Below are 23,413 nucleotides of genomic sequence, written 5' to 3' on the forward strand. Positions count from 1 at the left end.
ATGTAAAATGCTATGTAAAAGTTGTGTATCTATTTACACTGCTGGATATATACTGTAGCAATGTGGGTTAAGTACCTTGCTCAAGGGTAAAACGGCAGTGTCCGACCCAGGACTTGAACCTGTGATCTTTCGGTTACAAGCCCAGTTCCTTACCCACTGAGCTACACTCAGTTCTTTAGTGGGTAAGGAACTGGGGTCTATGGTGCTAGATTACCTTTTGTTGACCAACAAGCACGTGATACCTTTTTATTGGCCAAAACTAGACTGATCTGTGATTTTCGGCCCTAGCTGGGTTCCTTTTGATATAGTAGAGCTGCACAGAAAATTGCATATATGTGTTTTTATTGTGTGAGAAAATAATTTGTATTTAACTGTTGACCCTGTGTGCCTTGCCGGAAAACACATACAAATTGGTTATACTGTGAAAATAAAAATAGCCCAGCGTTCCTCCGGTTGGTGCGTAGGAGGCAGTGTGGTTTTCCATTGTTTTTTGGTGCGTTTGTTAGCCTGCAGTGTTCAAATGATGATGTTACATAACTCACATTTGACTTGAGATCATGGAAACTGCCTTAAATGTTCTGTTATCGATGTGCTTGTCATATGACGATTGCACTTTGGACCTGCTGCTAGTTTTCACTTTGAGTGTTTCCACGACTCTAGGGGGGACCGAACTCATCACATGTCACTATGGGCCCACACTTGTGTCATTATAGTCCTCTGGATAAGCTTTATACGGCATCTGCCAAATGAGTGTAACATTGCATGCATTTAACAGGCTCTCAACCTCTCCTATCCAAAACAAATTGCGTAAGTGCATTGAAATGGATTTATAAGACCGATGGTACTACCGAAAGGATGTTCAGCACTTAACATTAACAGTGAAACAAGAAGTACTAGAATGAGCTGTACACTGTTATCATAGTCGACTATCCTGACTCATCTGATTGTAGATGAAGTGGTACGATTGTGCTAGAAAAGAGGGTCAGGCTTGAGGAAGCTAGGCTGCAAAAGAGAAAGCACAAACATAAAACATGAAAATGGGAGCCACATTTATATGCAATCAAGCATAAAATGGGTATGCGCAATTATTTTGCTAGAGCTTTATAGAATGCCATTTTGTGTCAACAGCTGACTGCTGATTTTCAGCTGACATCTTTTTACCCAGGAGCAAAACTTGAGAAATTACTTATCCTATTTATCTTTCTGTTTCCTGTTTTGCCATAGACTTAAACACCAATAAAGGCTGAGCTTAACTGTAGGGAATGTGTGATTTGACACAATTACACAGTATGAATAGTGTGATTTAAGAGTCGTTTCATTTTTGTCATATTTCATCTCTTGAAGTTTGTAAGGCTTTGAAGGAGACAGGTCCATGGAAACCTGCCGGTCATGATTACCTGGACCCTTGTCTTCTGAAGGACACCTGCTGCAGATTTAATGTTTTAACTGCTGACGCATATTTTTAACCAGGCTCTTATGAATTAATTTTGTCAAGAGTAGAAGGCTTCCTGTGTTCCTACCCATTTAAAGGGTGGGAATCCTTTTGACCTCAATAATTGTCCCATCTCTAATCTACAGCTAATAGCATTTCTGTAGGTTTAGTTTGTAAAAACAGCTGCTGAAGATTGTACCTGTTTTCATGCATGACAGAGTAAGGTTTTGCTTTAACAGCACTGTTCAATGTTGTCTTGCCTACGCTTGTGTATTTGTTTTGGTATACGCTGCTTTCTTGGCCAGTTCCGCCTTGATAAAGAGGTGACAGTCTCAATGGGGCTTTCTCCCAGATAAGTAAGGGATAAATTAGTAAATAAATTAAATATTAGAAACAATGTTGGGAAGCAGACCACTGCAAATAAACTACTAATGAATCTGGACATTGAAATGTAGTCATTACTCTCTGTATTTTAAAAATCGCTCATGGTTCCTCCTGTCTCTTCTCCAGATGAGTTCGGAGTGGCAGACGGCCACAGTGGCTTCGTAGGATCTGGTCTGGAGAATGGTCCACAGCCGCCTTACGGCACCCGCCAGGGCGAACAGAACCACGACGGAAAGGTAAGCGGGGCTGGCGGGACTCGCGCATGCGCTCCGAACCCTCCTGCCGTTCCCCGATCAGCGCTCCGCCAGCGTACGCGAACCGCTCGACTACAGACAGCTGATCTGAGATCAGCGTTGGCGAGCGGCGGTGCGAAAGAGCACGCGGTCTGAAGCACGATCCACGTTAAAACGCTGCGCCGTGGACCACAGCGCTTTACCGGAACGCGTCTGACTCAAAATGACCCAACGGGGGAAGAAATACTGCGACCACACTTTCAGTTAGGGTTTGGAGCTCAGTACTAGGGGAGAAGAGTGTGGAGGGCTGGGTTGTATTGTGGCTTTATAGCAAGAACAGTTCCTAGTTCTTTTAGAGTTCCTGGAAGCGAACTCAGGGAAAGCTATAACACGTGTTTTGTTATCACCCTGCCTATCTCTAACGCTGAATTTGACACCATCCTAAATAGGAAATCGTGCATGCCTTGCTGTGTCCCTATGAACTTCTGTGTGTGTGTGTGTGAGAGAGAGAGAGTAAGTAAGTGAGATGTCTTGTGTATACATATGTATGTAAGTGTATATGTGTATAGGATACGTAGTGTATGTAGTGTATATGGCCATAGTCAGGAGCAGCTGTGGCCTTGTGGCACGAGCCGGTATCCTCCTGATCACCCTGTAATTAACCACCCTCGCGGGTGTCCATTGTCTCTGGGAAAGCCTGCTTATTACTGTCAGAGCGCAGGACAGTAATGAGCTATAGAAAGAAGCCAAGGGCTAATTTTTCTTGACGTGAAGAACAAACACTTCTGGCACCGTCCTTCCCCCCCCCGTTCCGTTTCTGACCACGACTGCAGCTTCTCGCGGAACGATTCCAGATCGAGCGCTGGGAGAAGCCCGGGGCGCCGTCGGTGAGCTCGGTCGAGGTCCCTCGAGAGGCCGGTCGTCGCATCTTGACCTGACCGTTTGGCACCGTAGCCTCCGCATTGGTTAAGCTAGCGAGGCCGGTCGAGGAGTGGTCACGAGGCTTGCGGAATTATTCGCGAGCACGTCTCGAGGTTCTAGGGGTTCACCCCTTCCTCTGACTCTTTCCCCCTAACATCAAAAGAGACTGAATCTTACCCTTGGGAAGGAGAGCAGGGCAGAAAACGTTGGCGTGTTGTTGTGGACTCCTGTCCTGATCGCACTCTAAATACTGTAAGTACTTGTTAGCTTCTTTCCAGCAACTCTGCATGATGACAGGTTTTTTTCAGTGGGCTGGCTTCTTTATGGATTCTGGATCATTTACATTTAGACAGTTAGCAGACGGAGCATATCTAGAGAAACTTACATAACTGTATACGTAATTGTTTAGGCAATGTGCAGAGCCACCGCCAAGTATCACAACCAATGGAAGCAGCCATTACATAAACCTACAACAATTTTAAACCTACATTGTAATATTAAACCTGCAGCATAATATTAAACCTACATCGTAACGTTAAACCTGCAGCATAATATTAAAGCTGCAACATGTCGCATCATCAGTGTGTTCGTCAGCTTCTCTCTCCTGCATCTCGCTTATATTAGATTCTTACACTTCAAGTGAACTGACTTCTTTATTGACTCTGAGCTATATTTTCTTCTTTGTTTAAACACTGATTCTGATACTTTGGCAGAGTGCCCTAGATGGAGATTCAGGGTACTCAAATGCGTTTGCTTGCGGTCACACAAAAGCACACCAACCTGCTACGGATAAATGCTCTCCGCGGGCGGCGCTAAATTACATAAATGGAGTGGCCTTTTGCGCAGTAGCGCAATTTTGTGACCCGGGCTGTTTTGTGTCGGGTCACTTATGTGCTGTTCTTTTGCCTGTGAATGGTCTTATGTAGAGACCCATTTGGGGCTGATGGTGTTTTCTCACTTATGTCATTTTCCAAAGCTCAAGAGATGGTGAGTCGCAAGGCATATTGGTTAAGGAAAGTACTAGACTGGCCAGAGGGTTGCAAGTTCAAGTTCCAAATCAGGCACAGCTATTTGTAACTTTGTATATGTGTATATGAGTAAATACAGTATTTATAGCGTGAGCTATGTGAGAAGCCCTTGGATTAGAGCATCTGGAAATTAAATAGCAGAGTAGCGGTTTCTCCTCCCTTTCCTGTTTGTCCGATAACGAAGATGGCTTCCCTGTGGCCAGGATTTGTGGTTAGGTTCACAGTACAAGAATCAATTGACTTATCAGCCATGTGACACCGCAGGCAGGATTGTCTGTCTATGAGCTGCATGGTGGAGATCAGCGAAGGGAAGGAATTTGCATTTGAAGATATGTGTAATTCTGATAGATTTGTAGAATAATTCATTCCAGTATTTTCTCTGATTGTCGGAGTTTAGAATCTACCTACCTGGAATGGGTGTGTGTCACCAGCATCTCGGCGAGTTAAAAAAACGTAACTTGATTGGGAGGAAAGCTTCCATATTTTGTGGAAAGTATGATGATCATTATTATCAGTATGCCTGTAGGACGCTTTTTTGATCTCACTCATTTTTCACTGCAGTCCTGTAGTGCAGTCGTACTTCACCTATTCCTTGCTGTAGCCCTATTGGGCAGTCTCACCTCACTTTGTTTCGTTCTGTAGCCCTATAGGGCAGTCTCATCTCACTCAGTGCTTGTATTAATCCAATAATCATGGCCTTGTCCCACGCCCTGACCTCTTCCTGCTCACGTGCCACTGTCTGGGCGTGGCCGTGGGGTGTGAGGTAGCAGATGGAGCTGGGAGTGATTAAGGGGTTATCTGGAGGAGGGGGCTGAAAAAAGGCCCTCCACTCTACATGGCTCTGGCTCCGCCTACTTGTGCGCTGACAAATCATTGAGTCATTCAGTCAAATCTGTCTGTCAGATATGTAGATGCATGCCATAACAAGGGTATGTATCAATATATTCTGGCCTAATGCTTTACAGTCTTTAAAATGTGCCTTTCACTGTGTGCCTTACAACTGCCAGGAAGAAGGCACACAGGCCTGGATCCAATCAATATTTATCCTTCAGTATTTAATATTTAATATTAATATTAAATGTCATATTAATATTAGGCTTTATTTCAGTCACAATTAAATGGAAGTATTATTTTATTTTTTAACAAGTAGTTTTTAAGCATTGACCAAAATTAGAGTCAAAATCTAACTATGGGCATTCCAATGTATAGGCCATTGGTTTTCAGTGTGGTCTTGGAGGGCTGCAGGGTCTGGTGGTTTTTGCACTTAAATCATTTTCAGCAATTCAGTACACAGTTAACTTGCCTCGCTGGTTTCTTGGGCCTGAACTGGTGGCTGATTTTAAGGTGAAAACAAAAGCCATTGTTCACCGCTGCAGAGTTAAGACCCCTTGGTACTGTATAGACCTTTTTATATTTACACTTTCAAAAGAATTAATGCTTTTGTATAATAATAATGCAGGTTGGAATAATTACAATGTGGGTTTAATAGTTGTAGTTACCTAGTGTACCCTTTATTCAACTATTAAACCCACATGGTAATTATTCCAACCTGCATTTTTATCATACAAAATCATTTTTTTTAAAGTGTAAATATAAAAAGGTCTATACCTAAAATGTATCAACTAAAATGTTAAGTTTATGCATTTAACTTTACATTTTTAGTTAAATGTATTAACTAAAATGTTAAGTTAAATGTTTGTTGTAGCCAAACCTGCTACAGTGTCACGGAGAACTCCACCACCTGGTACTTCAGTGCCAATGGCAAATAAATGAGTGTGTGCCTTAGCACTTAGCTTGTCCCACACTTCAGTCTAGTCTCACAGCAAACCCTGTGTTTTATCCGGGGGACTCCAGATGGACCGTGGACGGCGCTGGCCGTGTGCCTGAGTGTTGTTTACACTGCCCACTCAGAGATCCTGTTGACCAAATGGTTGTTTAAACTAAGCTACTTTATGTTGCCTAAGCCTAACTAAGAGCTTTTAAAAGGATTTGTTGTGTGTGTTTTTTTTTTTCAGGGAAGCTACACCCACAGCTTTAAACTGCGGGCTTTGGGTCTCATCGCTGATTAGCTCTGCGTGAATAAACTTGAGGTGGACGGGTTGCGATGCGATGGGTTCAGAGTCACGATGGCGATGCGTGTGTCGCGTGTGGCGATGTAAACGTGTCGAAGGAGGGCAGCGCAATTTCAGTTGATGGTTTGACAGGACCGCACTGCTCTCGCGTTGCTTTTTCTCGGTAAGGTACCGCAAGTTATGAAGTCAAAAGCGCTTGACTGTGGTGGCATCGACTGTTAGATGAACTGCTTTACTGCCGTCTTGATCACAACACAAGAAGCGAGGCCTGTGATGTGAGTCCTTGCTACAGTGCAAAACTGCATACTTCCCATATGCGGACACTGGGGTGTGGCATTGATTTAGGGGGAGGCGGAACGCTGACTGGGAGGGGGGAGACTAGGGGAGGTAGCGAATAGGCTGGCTACCAGCTGAGATTAGATACCAATCAAATGCGCAAATTTTTGAGTCTGAGCCAGTAAGATTGAAGAATATGACACATTTGTGTTGTATTTACATTTTTTACATATTGCTCACGAATGCCGGACCAATATGCATAAGACAAAAGGCGGCACTGGATGGAGGACATCTCGATCAAACACCGTACTGTTCGGCTAAATGTCTCAATTAATTTTAGGCCACTTCAGTTGTTATCTTGATGGGTCCATGCTTGGATCTCAGAAAAACCTTTCAGCTTTGTTGGTGCATAACTATGGTTCCTGAAAAAAAAACACCAAAAAACCCACACTCCCTCTTGCCTGTGGAGCAGTCCCATCCTGAACCCCCAGACGGGGAGGTTGTTTGAGATGCACGTGTCCAGTCAGGGAGGGTAACTTTAGTCCCTTCGTCGACATATGGCCCCGGAGGTCAGGCAGCTAATCCGGGTTTACCGGCCAAACAGTCGCCACGACCGAGCGAGGCGGCGGCGGCACGGTCACCGGAGCATCTTGGAGCGGGACAGTGGCACGCGACCCAGCCTCCCCACCCCCCCTCCCCTCCCCCGGCAGCGGCGATGGCCGCCGGGCCGTGCCTGCACCTCTCCGCCCTGATGGAGCTCTTCGTGCGGGACCACCTCCCGGCCGAGGCGCTGCGGGCCGCCCTGGCCGTGCGCCGGTTCCGGGCCGGGGGCGCGGCGGAGGGGGAGACGGGCGACTGCCTCGGCTTCGCCCTCCTGTGCCTGGGGCGGGCGCTCAGGGACGAGCTGGCGCGCCTGCTGGAGGGCGCGGCCGCCTGCGCCGCCTGCCGTCGGCCCGCGGGCACCGTCGTCAAGGTAGCGGTCGGGGGGGGGGCCTTCACCTTGTTTGGGTTGCGTCGTAGCTTCGTTCTTAGGTAGTCGTGGTGATAGGGCTGCATTTTTTAAAACAAACCTATGCAAGCACTAGTGTGAGGACACAGTGCCTTTTTAAAATAAAAACACAGCCTAAATGTATGAGTGGAACTGGGGCTGTATGGGTTGCAGTATTTGTTGGGAGCACTGGACAGTTGCAAACCATGATTTTGTGAGCTCAGGAATGGATTGGGGTCTGTCAGAGCCGTGTGCCGTCGTGACACGATGGTGTTATGGAAGTTATAGCAGGGTTCTGGTGTCATGGTGAGGTTACAGTGTTACTGTGAGCTTATGTTCGCACTGTTTGAGAAGTGTCTCCAGGGATACTTGTCCCTGTCGTGTTTCTTTGACACTGTTCTGAGAGAGAAGTGGCAAGACTTCTCTCACTTTAAGAATTTTTCAGCGTCTTTGTGTGTGTGCGTGTGTGTATGCACGCACATGTGTGTGTGTGTATGTGTGGGTGTGCCAGTGAGAAATCCATGTGTTTACTCATGAATTTTTGTTTTGTGCGTGTAAATGCAGGTGCGTTGTATATGTGTATATGCGTCTGCACACGTGTGTGTAAATGTGTGTCTGTTTTTTATGTATGTGTGTTAAATGCCTGCGTGTTAATTTCTGTATACCTGCATATTTGTATGTGCATGTGTGTGCGCAAGTCCATATGCATGTGTGTGCGTGTGTGTGCAGTGCATGGACAATGCCAACCTAATGTAATGCTTGCCAGCTCAGTGATGTGCGGGGACAGCGTATCACAAACAGCTTCCAAACTGACCCTATAATTACCCCTAGCCCCTGCTGCGGCGCATCTGTGAGGGTCTGTGCTGTTCTAGGGAGAGATATTCTGTTCTTTCATAAGGATGAACACAATTTACCATTAACACATTGTGCAGTACAGATGGAATGCAGTTTGATGCTATTAGCCAAGGCTGATTTCAGAATCTCTAGCTAAAATGACATAATCTTCTCCAGCCAAGCTGAATGTACAGTAACAATGCTACTTGATTAAAATCAAAACCCAAATATATCTGACTATTTTACAGAAACAGATTTTTTTAGTCCCCCATGTACTTTTGGAGGGCACTGTAGAGGTGTGGAAAGAGCTGACTGGATTAGTTTTGGGAATAAACCCGGGCGGTCGCGTGTGGGACGGTGCGGTAGGGTCGTGCAGAGCGTCGGGGGAATTCCCGCCGAGCGATTGGTGGGTCGCCGCCGAGTTCCGGGCCGGCGGCGGCCCTTCACGAGCGCCCGCCCTCGCAGAACGCCCACCCGCGCGCGATCGATGCGTCCCGCCCTGCCGAAGGCTGCCAGCTCCTCCCCCGGACGAGCGAGTTTAGCTCGGAGTGGGAGAGGGAGGGTAGCGGTTATCGCAGCGTGAGACTCCCCCCCCCCCCCCCCCCCCCCCACCTCCCACCGGGTATGGCTGGCTGCGGAGGAAGGACCGCTCGCTGGTGCCGAGCTGCTCTTCCTGGTGAGTTCCAGCCCCTGCTCGAGCCGCAGGGGGGACCAGAGAGACGAGGGGTGCCAGGGATGTGGGGTACTGGGTGGAGCACAGCTCAGCATAGTATCAGCTCAGCAGTTTACTGGCTCTACATTGCATCGGCTTGGCATGGAACTGAATTACTGTACCAAATTTATATTGTGCAGCTCACCATAGTACCAGCTCTGTGTAGTACAGGCATTGCATTTTATATCACTGCGATACCGTTTATATTGTATCAGCCCAGTGTAGTACTGACTGTGTTGTTTCAGCCCAGTGTAGTACTGACTGTGTTGTTTCAGCCCAGTGTAGTACTGACTGTGTTGTTTCAGCCCAGTGTAGTACTGACTGTGTTGTATCAGCTTAGTGTAGTACTGACTGTGTTGTATTAGCCCAGTGTAGTACTGACTGTGTTCTTTCTACTCAGTGTAGTACTGACTGTGTTGTATCATCTCAGTGTAGTGCTGATTGTGTTGTTTCAGCTCAGTATAATGCTGATTCAGCATAGTATTAATAAGTATCCTTTCTGCAGGAGTGATGTTTTCCCAGGGGAAAGGTTGGGTATGAATTCAGAGTTTAAGAAAGAGAACTGCAGGAACTGCACACCATGTCTGTCCTTTGACTTTAGCCGCTTGCTGCTACAGCTATGTGCCTGCTCATCAAAAAGCACTCTCCTGTTTTGGTTGAGGCCTTTTTTGTTTTCTATGGCAATACAAATGAACTGGGACAAATGTCAGGTTCGGATTTATTTTTAAACCCACTAGGATTAAATCTGTGTCCTTGGTTGACAATGTATTCGCAAAGTACATTAGATGGGGCTTCTAAATTTTATTTAGACATACATTACCTGCTCTTTATATTGTATTTTACATAATCCTCTCAATGTTCAAAAAAGATGATGATGATGATGGTGATGATGATAATCATGATGATGATGAAGAACAATTATTTTACAAAGAGGCTACATTTTGAATCGGTTCAGTTATAGATTGACAGGTGAAATCAGTGGTCCTAATTGCTGAAAGCGTGGACACCTGCTCACCATTTGGGGAAAATTACCAGTTCAATGAAAAAGCAAATGGCAAAGGGCCAAACTGATATTGTGTTACAATAAGTTATGGTAGAACCTCAACATGTGTTCATGAGCCTTAAATAACAGGCTGAAACAGAAGCTGCCACAGTGGATCCCCAGGCCCGTGTTTGAGAACCACTGGCTGTAGTTATGTTGCATGCACATGCTCACTATGCCCTTCACATGTTCACTATGCCCTCCACATGCTCACTATGCCCTTCACTATCCCTTCACGCACTCAATATGCCCTTCACTATGCCCTCCACATGCTCACTATGCCCTTCACATGCTCACTATCCCCTTCACGCACTCACTATGCCCTTCTCTCTCCCGCAGAGCATGGAGACGGTGCGCACGGTGTGCCACGCCTTCCAGGAGGGCTCCGGGGGCCTGACGGAGGGCCCCAAGGACCCCGCCGGGCCAGAAGCCGGCCCGCTGCGCGCCTGCCCCCGACACATGTCCGCCACCGAGCGTCTGCGCAAGGTCGTCCAGGAGCTGCTGGACACGGAGAAGTCCTATGTGAAGGTAGGAGCCCCGCCCCGCAAACGCAGTCCCCCCCACCCCCAAACCCCCACCTCAACCCTGCAAAAATAGCATCTATACATAATAATGATAAAGAATGTAAAGCACATTGTCAGATTCAGTTCAGATTGAAGCATTACAATAGATTGGCGTAAACAGAAAAACGGCTAAAAACGGAAGTTAACAAAATGGCTGGAGCCAGAGCCAGTAACAGGCGTGAAAAAGCATGACCATTATTTCCAGATGGACATATAAAAGCGTGAAGTAATAAATAAACCCCAAGGGGAGGTTTTAATAAATAAATTGAGATTGTGTGGGGGGGGGGCGGGGGGAGGGGGGTGGGGAAGAAGGCTTTATGATGTGGGATCCAGATGTGCCGGGAGTGTAATTACAAACGACACGTACGATAATTACATAATGATTATGCGATTATAATTACGAAGCGTCTGAATTACCTCTCCCCTCTCTCCGTCTGGCAGGACCTGAGCTGCCTGTTTGAGACGTACCTGAAGCCTCTGGAGAACGAGACCTTCCTCTCGAAGGACGAGGTAAGGGGGCGAGGGCGGGGCAACGGCGAGGGGGGGCGGTTCTGACATACCGAAAGAGCATTTAATCCTCATTACTCCTCATTGGTTTGGGTTCCTTTTATACTTCGCCAGGTGTAATCAATCTTATACGCCCTCAATAAGTGTCAAATGGTTACGTTTCATGCACACAGTGTTCTGGATGATGTGCCTCATGATACTTATGGTCGTATTCCGAATAACCTGTTTACACGCATCGTTGAATCTGATGCCCACTGATATTCCTGTACACATGGTCTTCAGAGTATCCAAAATAACTTCAGAGTATCCAAAATAATCCCTGCTAAGGACATGGATGAAAGTTCCTGCTAACTTTGTTGGTTGGAGAAAGGCTCACTTGAGCATTCTATTGTGCTTAAAAAAAATGTTTTTAAACTTTTGCAAAATGCTAACTTTTGCTAAAATCATCCCTATCATTTTCTTCTCGGAAGCTCAGAAACTTTGTTGGAGGACTGCTGTGGCGGTGTTTCCTTTTGTCCAGAATTCGCATTGTACTCGTGTCTTTCATAAGTAACCGAGAGACCGGAACCCTTCTTGGGTTTGCTACAATGACAAGTAAATTTTGATCTACTGTTGAAAAGTAGAACATATGGGGTAGGAGGTATATTCCATAGGAGGAATATGTCTATACAGGTTACTCATCCAGGATACTGTCTAACTTGGTTATGGTTGACAGAATAAGGTGTTTGTATGACTTGTGTCATAGTTGTAATGCTTAAATATTCAGGTTAACATTGGAGTATTAGCATGAATGTAAACCTAGTCAACCATAGTCCATTTTATTCCTTTAGTGCTACAGTAAATAGGTCATGCAAGCCTGAAGCGCACAGACATTCCACCATAAGCAAAATGGAGCTACGGTGGCATTGATTGGATGGCACTTCCTGTGGGTAGTGAGCAAACTCACCCCAGAAGCCCTTGTGTTGTCACATTTTTTATTTGTCATTACAGCCACCTAGAGGGGTGTAAGATGCCGTCTTGGGTTTTAAAATCGTTGTGACGCAAAAAAATTTTAATCAAAAAACCGTGAGCTGGAATGCATGCTGCTCTGTGCGCTGTGTCAGTGTCACACCGGGTGTTCTTGTGTTCTAACACTCTTTGGTGTATGAACTAAGCCGTAAGGTTCATTTCACACTCAGACACGATATTGGATGATACTGGTTCTTACGAATGTGCTTTTTAGTTTAGTTCATTTGACAAAATTAAAACACATGTATCAAAAGACTTGCATGTGAAGAAATTGTCAAGGAATACACAAAAAAGTCCTGGACTTATTTCCATCCTGGTCCTTGATGTTCCATTATGAATGTGCTACTGTACCGCTGACACAATGAAATCTCTTTTCCGAAAAGTTATAGTCCTGGAATGGAGGCATCTCCAGTTAGGCCCTTACTTATGTAGAAAAGTTTTGTTTGAGGTGGTTCCAGGTGCATTAATTCCATATAAAAATGATCAGCAATCTGGATTTGGCCTACGCAGCATGAAACGTGTGAGATTTAGCAGCCCGTCCCTGCCAGCTCGCGACAGTTCCTTTGCCGTGAGCTGTTCAGAAATTATGGCGACGCCGAGGCACAGGGTTGAACGCCGCTAAACGTGTTGCAGCTATAAAAAAAAGCGCGACGTTAACATTTTGAATTGCATTCAGAAAATCCCATTACGTAAAATTACAGAGCTGTTGGGCTGGTAGGTTTGCAGGGCCATGTAAATCAGTCACTGACAAGCTTCTGACACCAGACCGAATGCCCACCTCTTCCACTTTTTCTCTCCCTCAACTATTTGTAACTTCGTCTTCAAATCGCAGCGCTTGTATTAACAGATATTCTCTCAGTCTAGTTGAATATCTGAACAGTACAGTTCTGTACTGATGCTGACTCTAAGCGCTAATTGTTCTTTTTTTGTAGTACCGCTGCTCTTAACAGCTGATTTCAATGCATTTGAAGTGCGTTTTGCTTGATTGTCGCAGTGGATGAGAGTGTCTGCTAAATGAGTGCACTGGAATGGGAGGATGTGTTTCTGCTGGGAGTTTTTTCATTAGTTTTCCAATGGCACTGTGCCCCCCCCCCCACAGATGGAGAGTCTGTTCGGCAGCCTGCCAGAAATGCTCTTCTTCCAGAGGGTGTTCCTGCAGACTCTGGAGGAGAGGATCGCCTCGCCCCCGGACCTCAGCACCCTGGAGAGCCCTGTGCATTTTAAGGTAGCGCCTTCACAAACCCTACCCCGCCCTCTGCCTTACCGTTGTCCGTCTATGTTTGGAAAACCGATTAAACTTTAATTAAACACAAATCATTTACTGATAAAGTGCCTCAGTTGTTCTGTTTTTAAGGTAGCACACTGCCCCTCCCCCAATCTCTATGGCCTTACTGTATGGAATTGTCAACAAACCGTGAAAATCAGGGCTGCTGGGTGGCTCATCCTGTTATAATGTGGGGATGGGCCACTTTGCCAATGCCGGTAGCCAGGCAGGTTGACACATATTTGGCAGTAGCATTGCCTGAGTTTAGGGAGAGTCCGGTTGGTCAGGATCTGCTGGTCATTGCTTTAGACCAACCCACACTGGTCTATGGGGAATAGTCTTCCTCCGACTCATGCCTGCGAGCCTGGCTTGTGAGCCGCAGTGTGAAAAGAAGCAGATGGCAACTTCACATGATTTGAAGGAGAGCGTGTGGTCTCCGGCATTAGCTATAGCTATATATAATTAGCTATATCCCACTATATGTTTGGGGAGAAAAAACCCTGAAAAATCATGCATGAAGCACATCTGCGATGCATGGTGACAGCTTTAAAAAAAAAGGTGCTGTAACTGGCACACTGCGCTACGTGCTATAAATGCCACCAGGGGGCTGTTTGCCGGGTGTTTGATCGGGGCTCTGGGGTGGGATCAGGCAGACGGGAGCTCTCAGCAGTGCGACTCAACCTGTTTGTGTGACCCCCCTCCCTGTGCTTCCAGAAACTTCTCTTCTCCTTGGGCGGCTCCTTCCTCTACTACGCTGACCACTTCAAGCTCTACAGCGGTTTCTGCGCCAACCACATCAAGGTCCAGAAGGTTCTGGAGAGAGGTACGGCATCGAGCCGTCCATAGAACATCCGATTTGCATCGTCTGGAATGTTCACTCTGAATTAGATGCATGTTTCAGTTTGAATAATCCAGAAAAAACAGTGACTCAACTACTGTCATATTTATTATATATATATATATATATATATATATATATATATATATATATATATATATATATATATATATATATATATATATATATATATATATATATATATATAGTTGGCTGCATTTTGAACGCACTGGTTTGACAGTTTTTGAATGCATATTCTATGAAGTGCACAACAGTCTCAAACATGTACAGCTATCAGGAGTTGCCTGATTTTATTAATGTCACTTGACAGTAGCAAGTGTCAAGACATTGTTTTTAAGTGAGATACAATTAAAGAATTTCAGTTTGTGTCCTCACAAGTTCAGCAACCCAAAGTGTTTGTGAAGAAAACAGACGTGCTGGCATTTATGGATAAGTCAAAGGTAAAATTAAGTTTTATGCAAATCTGAAATTGCCGTTGGGTGTGATGAGCTCTGTTTACCGTCCTCATCCGTCCAGGTTCTGGGCCCACTTTAAAATCAATATAATGCCCCAGACCTATCTGTAAATGTCTGTGTGTATGATTGATGGTGTCTGACAGAATAAAAATGACATTTTCGTTCCTGCCCTTATTTTCATATTTGGCAAGCAGCCCAGTCTCTGGTGAAAGATGCATCCAGGCACCGTCCCACAGTGGGGGAGAAATTGTACCACTGCGCCTCTTAAATTTGTCACATTACAGGACCCGAGTGTCAGTCCTGCAGACACGTAACTGAAATGAGGTTTTTTTTTAATGGCGAGTGTTTAAAGCTGGCAAGACGCTCTATGTGTATTGTAAAAAAATGCAGGACTAAATCAGAATGGAGGAGGAGGAGGAGAGACAGAGCGAGGGAGGGAGAGAGAGGGAAGGAGGGAGGGAAAGAAAGAGTGTGAAAGAGGGAAAGAGAAAGACAAAGGGGTAAAGATAGTGAGAGAAGGGAAGGGGTGTCTACAAGAGAGGGAGAAAGGGAGAGAAAGAGAGAGGGCCGGAGAGAGAGGGAAGGAGGGAGGAAAAGAGAGTGAAAGAGGAGGGAGGGAAAGCGAAAGATGAAGGGGAAAAGATTGTGAGAGAAGGGAAGGAGTGTCTACAAGAGAGGGAGAAAGGGAGAGAAAGAGGGAGGGGGAGGGAGGGAAAGAGAGTGAAAGAGGAGGGAGGGAATGAGAACGATGAAGGGGGAAAGATAGTAAGAGGAGGGAAGGAGTGTCTACAAGAGAGAGAGAAAGGGAGAGAGGGAGAGGAGAGTGGCAGGAGAGTGAGCAGATGTGGGTGTGTGGCAGCAGCCAGCGTAATTACAGCGTGCGCGCGTCAAGCTTTCCGTTGGTTCCACAGGCCCCGCGATGGAGTGCGCGGGCTATTGTATTTACCCCGTAATTGCCTGCGCTGGCAAGGCCGCCCGTCTGCTCTGGCTTCGAGAGCCCGAATTAGAGCCGTAATGGCTCCTCCATCCACAGTGCCTGAGAGAGCACCAGCAGCCAGCGATCATAGGAGAGAGAGGCCGGCAAAGCGGGGGCCATTCTTAACGTAGCATCGTAGCAGTTTAATGCATACCATGATAGGGCCTGGGATCTGAAAGGCTGGTAGCGTTAGCGTTCATGCGACTTCACTCTGCGCTGAATTGAGCATGCTCCAATGAAAAAACACCCAGTAACTGAAGGTTGTTTTGTACTTCTGCGGAGTACATGTAAAAATGGCTCTGCGTTGCGGTGGTGCGGAATGTGCGGCATGTGCGAAGGTTGCAGACCACGTCCGTGTAGATGTCGCGTATATCCCCAAGAATTTAAATGCATGTAGTTAGCAACCAGTGCCCACATACGGGTGATTGGTTGGTTACCGCCAAACGTCACTCTATATTGTCACGTGTGGTCACTTGTATAGTTCAGGAATTTTAAATGGCCTGTACCTGTACAACATTCTGCAGAAGTATAAATGCCCTGCCCGTTCACAAATGTCACACACAACGCAAATAACACAAACTGTGCAGACTACGCAGAAATATAAAACAGGCCTTAGTTCCTTAAAATGCCGGTAACTTGCTGTTTTGGAAATCAAGCACAATTGAAATGAACCAAAGAGGATACCAATGCTTTAAAATTTTAAGGGTTTAACTGTGTTGGTTAAGCAGAGATAAAACAACCCACTTGTTTATTCATTTATTTGCTGAGAATTGTTTATAGCTTTTCTGTTTTCGGTACACTATAGTTCTGAAAGTCAAACTCAGCGCACCAACCATCAATTTTTATCGGCTTACGAAGAGCTGCCGTTCCTCCATGATTGTCTCAAGACACCATCGGAGTTCCACATTTTGTTATTCATCAGGTTTACCTTAAAGCTTAAAGAGCGTAGAAATGTCTGTTAGAAATGTGGGGCTTAGACTAAGTCCAAAACCAACATGGACATCTGCTCTGAGTGCCTTGCGCTCGGGATACCATGGAGGAGAGTGATTAATGGTAATGGCGTAATGAACAGTGCTAAATCGGACGAGTGTGTGTTTAAACCTGAACCTGGCAATCTGCGCCGTGCCGCTACCACTGATCCGTGACAGTTGGCGGAGCAGCCCCCGCCTTAGCCTCACACCTGGTCAGCTGACTGACTGTCTGTGCTCTGCCTGTGATGTCACAGGATCGCCATAGCGCCGAAGCACAGGTGGCGTGTCACTGCAGAGAATGCGCTGGCTTGGGGGGTTGCGGCAAACTTCATCTTCCCAGGATGGGTAGCTGCCAAATTAGTCAGGGCCCACAAGCTACCAGTTGCCACCGGTGAGAGATATGCCTCTTCTCCAGCGTGAGCTGAATACTTAATGCAGGACTGTGTGGACCGTAGAGTGCTAAGAAAACCACAGGTTTTCAGGCATGTGTAATTGAGGAGTGCAGGTGCTTCTGCTGCAGTACTACTGGAGTGTGCAAGAGGTGTGGCACAGCAGGATCGTAGAGGCACGATTTCAGATTCCAAATTGGGAAGTAAAAAGCGTGCGGCTGCATGGAGGTTGCAAGCGGAATGCACCCTTCTTCCTGCTGTTTCTCGTTTACCTTTATTGATTCAGCAGACTCCTATCAAGAGCGATCGTGCATAGGAGGCTGGGTATGGTGATAGAGATAGGGTCTGTCTAGCAAATTGCCAGCAACGCAATCCAAACTAGCGTCACCATTTAAAAGGACACCGTGATAAACAAGGCGTCACGCGGCGAAGGGGACGAGCTGACACAAGCCGATAGCCAAAGTGCTACGACAGCAGTAGCAAAGTGCGCCAGTAATCAGAACCGGCGCGAGTTCAATAAACCCTGGTTAGCACTTGGGACAGCTTCACAGTTAACTGCAGTGGTCACGTGAGGTCTTTGGATGGCCAGCGCTGCCCTCTAGTGGTCAGAGGTTATGTAGTAGCAAGCAGGGAGCAGCCATATCCCATCATTCCGTGGGAACAATAGGAACCGCATGAGTGAGTGCATTAAAATGTATTGGCGAAAGTGGCAGTAGCTGCCCCACTGCGGGTCACTGCGTTATTGCTGTGGTTAACTATTCTGGCCTGCCTTTGTCCCTCGTCCCGTTTCAGCGAAGACAGACCAGGCCTTCAAGGAGTTCCTGGATGCCAAGAACCCAACCAAGCAGCACTCGTCCACTCTGGAGTCTTACCTGATTAAGCCTGTGCAGAGAGTGCTGAAGTACCCGCTGCTCCTGAGAGAGCTGGTGTCTCTAACCGACACAGACAGTGAGGAGCACTACCACCTCACAGGTACACAATACCACATATATATGCTACCACATCATAGGTACACAATACAATTCTACACTACCACCTCACAGGTACACAATACAATACTACATATATGCACTGCCACCTGACAGGTACACAATACCACATATATACGCTACCACGTCTTAGGTACACAATACAATTCTACACTACCACCTCACAGGTACGCAGTACAACGTATATACACTACCACCTCACGGTTACACAATACATAATGTATGCACTGCCACCCCACAGGCACACAATATAGCATAGCACTACATATATACAGTATCATCTCACAAGTACACACTACTACACTGCATATACTGCCAGCTCACTGCTACTCAATACAACACAACATAAATGCTTCTACAACACATCATGCATACAGTATGTACACACATACATGCACACTTGGATGCACATGCAAGTACATTCAAAATTAGGCGCTCACGTGCATGAATATGTTACGTGCAGGCGCACACACACACACACACACACATACAGTATATTAAGGGTGGGCAATTTGCCTAGACATCATAATATAAAAGTATTTTTAGGCCCTTAGGTGCTTATGTGTCATAACAGAAAATGGAGTGATTCAGACCTCAAACGTTGCTTTTAAGCAAAAATAATAAAAGAAGTAGGCAGTAGCTTGTCAGCTTAGAGCAGGGGAAAGCATTAGCACATGAGCATTCAAGCTGCCTGACTTCAGCAAATTGCAGCAAAACACATTACACGTTACCCTTCATCAAATTAAACTGCTGTTATTGGCTAGAAAATGGCACAATGTCCCCTAGATTAACACGCATTAGATTCACACTGTGAAAAGAAACACCTGTGGTGGAGTTTCTGATGCGTCACTCCCTCACCAGTATAGTTTACACCAGGGGTGGGCAAGGAGGTCCGTATCCGTTTCTGGATTTCATGTCAGCTTCCGCTCATAACTATTAATTAGACCAATCATAATAATTAATATTGATTTTATCAATATTTCTGGATCATTTCATGAATGACATCTTAAAACTTCCTGTGTCCCAACATGAAACATACTCATTGTGGTGTAAACCACGGTTAAACCAGGAGTCTAGTGTTGAGGATAATTAGCTAATTTGGCCGGTGTAATTGGTGACAATAAAAACCTGCATACACACAGACCCTGCAGGAATGGAATTGCCTGCCTCTGGTTCACACACTCTCCCCACCCCCGCAGAGGCTCTGAAGGCCATGGAGAAGGTCGCCGGCGACATCAACGAGATGCAGAAGATCTACGAGGACTACGGCGCGGTCTTCGACCAGCTGGTGGCGGAACAGACGGGCGCGGAGAAGGAGGTGACCGGAGGCCCCTCCCCTTCCTCGTGTCTGTGTTAACACCACCGCAGTTTTCAGAGAGACGAACGAGTGGTAAAAACAGGGACCGTACAGTCCCCAGGAGGCTGGGCATGCAGCACTGCAAACTCAGAACGAATCAAAATGTTGTTGAAAACAGCCACAATTTTGATCGTGCTTCAGTGAAACATCTGCACTTTCCTTTACATGTTCACTTTTTTCTAACACTTCTGCTCACGGCTTTGATGGCCGATAAATTTCCTTTTGGCCTTTTTCCAGACTCCCAAGATGTTTAAAATTTTATATAGCGTGTAGAAAGGCACCTGCTAAACGGCTCTTATTAATATCAATAAGAAGAAGGAGGAGGAGGAGGACTGGGTTGACTGGCACTTTTTATTTTAATGGTTTTCTATTTGATGGAGAGTTAAATCGTAGTCAATCTGTGGAGTGTATAGGCTCATGCTGCGTTTCCCCCCCAGGTGGCAGAGATCTCCATGGGGGAGTTCCTCATGCACTCCTCTGTCGCGTGGCTGAACCCCTTCCCCTCGCTGGGCCGCATGAGGAAGGACCCAGAGCTGACCGTGTTCGGTGAGTTTGCTGCACTGGGACTACAAAATTTTTTACCAACGTGCACTTGAGTACTCTTGTTTCTTTTTTTTAAGCCTATGGCTAAATGTCAAAGCTGTTGTTCTATTTTGGATATTAAGCATAGCTTTTGGTGAAAGGAAAGGAGTCATTTTGACACTGTAAATGTCACATGGAGAAAAGCTGGAGACACATCAGAAAGGACTAATAAATGAGCCCAGGAATATGAATGAGCACTTGGCATTGTTGCATGGCAGGCTAGGGTGAATGAACCACCGCTATCCCTGCTGTGCTGAGAGTCAGCGGAAAATCTTTCTCTTTTTTTCTTTTTTTAAAGTATTCAAAAGAGCTGTGATACTAGTGTGTCGAGAGAGCAGCAAACTGAAGAAAAAGATGGTGAGTCCACCCTCTCCCTTTTAATTTTAATCCCTCTACGGCTTTTAATGTAAAGCATGCAGGTTCAGGCATCTGATTACCCACGTGTCCCTCTGTTCTGTCTGCGTGTCTCTTATTTGCATATGTCCGCCTGACGTAGACCTCCACTCGCTCCGCGCACCCCCACGGCGACTTGGACCCCTTCAAATTCCGTTGGATGATCCCCCTGTCGGCGCTGCAGGTCCGACTGGGCAACACGGCAGGTCGGTGCGCCGCTCGGCTCCCACTCGAAATTTCACTGAACTGAACCTCCCACTCCTGCCAGCTGAACACTCTGTTCAACCGAAGGCATATTCAACAAGCACAAAGTTCTGTTACATTTTTTGTACATTTTGATAATTCTGTATACCGAACAGGAAGTTCACCCTGAACAGTCTGCTGTGTTTCACAGCATTCCTCAGGAGGTGTGTCATGGGCACGTCCAGTTAAATATATAATTGGAAGCTGTGTGAAGGGTGTACATCGTCTGATTTTATTGTTCTTTTATTAGTCATACCTATTAGCCGTTCCTAATATTCTGAAGACATTCAGTTCATTTGTGTTTTAAAGCGTAACATTTTGGTGCCCTTGGGTACACCTTAAATCTCTTCCCTCCCAAATCCCACCCAAAACGTCTACTAAACTAAACCTCCCACTCCTCAAAACTAGCAACCAATGATTTTTTATATCTTCAACAAAACTTACCACTGAGAGTTCAGACTAAAATAAACTCCAACTCTTCCCAACTTACAGTTAGATCCACAATTGTTGGTATCCTTGATAAAGATGCACAAAGAAGACAACACCATATGATACTGTAATTTCCCCACATGTGGAGAATACTGTACTTGGTGACCCCAAAATGCAACTAAACTGCCGTTCTTGAACTGTGGTCTTTGGATGCACCTGTGTCCTCTACCGGGCTTGTATTCAGCTGTTCCAGATGTTTGTGAAGTTTTGTTTATTGTCCGAACATTACTCAGTCGCATGCCTCACCATTTACATATTTTTGTATCCATTACCTGACTTGTGGAGGTCAACAACCACATGGCTTTTGAATTTACAGTTCTTTGGCTTTGTGCATGGTGATGGATATCTAATGGGTTTGGACGTGTGTGACCCTGTTTTTATATATGAAACAGGATGTGATAGAAGGCCGCAATACAGTTCCTTAATACTGAGTTGAACTCCAGAAAGTCACATTTTATTGCAGATTTAACCTTTATTTTATATGAAACCTTGATTTTATTTTATTTGTTTGGCATTGGGTGGCAGTAATTTTGTTATGAACACTAAAGCACTGTTTATAATTTAAAAAAATAGTATTACTCAATAAAATACATTTTTTCAAGACTAATTGTGTTAAAGTAAAAGCATATGTGTAGTTTTCCCATGTGTGGACATACAGTATAGCTCATTTTCTGTATTATTTTTAACAAGGCCTTTTCCCGTGTCAATAATTCTTGACCAGACTACTAAACTAAAGCTTGTGCCCAAGAGCAAGAGAGCTTTTACTGCATTTAATTTAAAACAGCCATAAATAAGGTCAGGTATCTAGCCCTTTGGCTAGATCCAGGTCCAGGCATGCCATGCCCTTTTAAATAACACCGTTCAAATGAAACCCTCATTCCCCTCCCCCTGCAGGAACGGAACCAAACTGCATCTGGGAGCTGATCCACACTAAATCCGAGCTGGAGGGACGACCGGAGACCGTGTTCCAGCTCTGCAGCAGGTAGGGGGCGCCATCTGCGGCTCGGACGTAACCTGGGAGGGGTCGGCGTGCTGGCAACCCCTCGCTCACTCCTCCCTCGCTCTTCCTCTCCCCTTCCCTCTCTCGCTCCCTCGCTCTTCCTCTTCCCATCTCTCTCTCCCTTGCTCATCTTCTTCCCGTCTCTCTCTCTCTCTCTCCCTCGCTCTTCCTCTTCCCGTCTCACTCTCTCCCTTGCTCTTCCCCTTCCCATCTATCTCTCTCTCTCTTGCTCTTCCTCTTCCCCTTCCCATCTATCTATCTATCGCCCTCGCTCATCCTCTTCTTGTCTCTCTCTCTCTCTCTCTCTCTCTCTCTCTCTCTCTCTCTCTCTCTGGCGCAGCGTCCCGGAGTGCAAGGCCAGGACGGTGAAGGTGATCCGGTCGACCCTGCGGGAGAACACGCGGCGGAACTCGCGCTGGGACGGCGAGCGCGTCGGCAAGGAGCGGCTCACCCCGCTGCGGAGCGGCATGCCCACGTCCGCCAGGATCGGTGAGAGAGAGAGAGAGAGAGAGCGCCGCCCGCGTGCCGCTCACAAGGGCAGGCTTCAGTTAGCAGCCCCTGCTCACTAACCAATAAAAACTGTTATTTTTGGCTGGACCGCAACAGCGGGGCCAGCCCTACAAACACGAATGTCTGTGACTGAGTGACTGAGTGATGAAGTTACACCATTGGTCGGCCGAGTTATGAAGTTACACCATTGGTCGGCCGGATCACGTGTGTTAGGTCCAGCCATATACTAGGTTTTAACCTGGTCTTGTTAATGACAAGAACAGGCCTTTCAGCCAGTTCAAGCCATTGCTTTACCTCGTTTGTTTTCTACAACATGATATGGATCATTAGTGGAGTTTGGAAGAAAAAGCAAGGAAGAGTCTCTCCAGGTTGTACAGAAATAATAGAGAATAGAGGCCCTAAATGTGGTACTTTGTGAAAAATTCAGTCGGAGAGTTATTAATTCCCTGTTTGAATAAAGAGTTTATTCTGACTGAAGGTTTTTCAGAGGTAAAGTGCAGTGGCATGGCACACCAAGCATCAAAATATACCGTGAGAACAGGTGCAGTGCAAACAGATACAAAATTACTCTAGCAGCTAGTGAATACATTTACCATTTAATTTACTGAATTTATTGCAAGCGTTATTTTGGTCCTCGTAGGTTCGCCAACACATTCTGGAAACCATTAAACAATGTGCTTACTAAGCATGCTGCACTCAGAGGGTAGATCCAAAAATATTTTATTGTTGTTTCTTCTGAACACAGCTCTTGTTTGCGACATGGAAGGACAGAATTGACTGATATGAACTGTATGCTGCTTTTCATTCCAACCACTGTTTAATTCCCAGAATTTTAATAAGCAGTTAATATTTTTCTTAAGTGCTTTTCATGTTTTGAGGGATTATTTAGCCACATTATGTCAGAAATATGCATGCCATCATGAATACAAATTGTGC

At 45.9% G+C, this 23,413-nt stretch overlaps 1 protein-coding gene across 3 annotated transcripts in view; it reads left to right on the forward strand.

The window, feature by feature from the left end:
• tiam2a (TIAM Rac1 associated GEF 2a) overlaps positions 1 to 23,413 on the forward strand; it is an 89,665-nt gene that overhangs the window by 63,331 nt on the left and 2,921 nt on the right. For all 3 annotated transcript variants that reach the window (XM_035387767.1, XM_035387776.1, XM_035387783.1), the window contains exons 15-26: positions 1,943 to 2,052; positions 10,262 to 10,450; positions 10,927 to 10,995; positions 13,100 to 13,225; positions 13,979 to 14,087; positions 17,707 to 17,886; positions 19,103 to 19,221; positions 19,698 to 19,806; positions 20,141 to 20,199; positions 20,339 to 20,441; positions 21,862 to 21,949; positions 22,308 to 22,456. In XM_035387767.1, coding sequence (XP_035243658.1) covers positions 1,943 to 2,052; positions 10,262 to 10,450; positions 10,927 to 10,995; positions 13,100 to 13,225; positions 13,979 to 14,087; positions 17,707 to 17,886; positions 19,103 to 19,221; positions 19,698 to 19,806; positions 20,141 to 20,199; positions 20,339 to 20,441; positions 21,862 to 21,949; positions 22,308 to 22,456 — 1,410 coding nt within the window. The remainder of the gene's footprint in view (positions 1 to 1,942; positions 2,053 to 10,261; positions 10,451 to 10,926; positions 10,996 to 13,099; positions 13,226 to 13,978; positions 14,088 to 17,706; positions 17,887 to 19,102; positions 19,222 to 19,697; positions 19,807 to 20,140; positions 20,200 to 20,338; positions 20,442 to 21,861; positions 21,950 to 22,307; positions 22,457 to 23,413) is intronic.

Source organism: Anguilla anguilla, chromosome 1 (assembly GCF_013347855.1).
Source record: "Anguilla anguilla isolate fAngAng1 chromosome 1, fAngAng1.pri, whole genome shotgun sequence".
Lineage (NCBI taxonomy): Eukaryota > Metazoa > Chordata > Actinopteri > Anguilliformes > Anguillidae > Anguilla > Anguilla anguilla.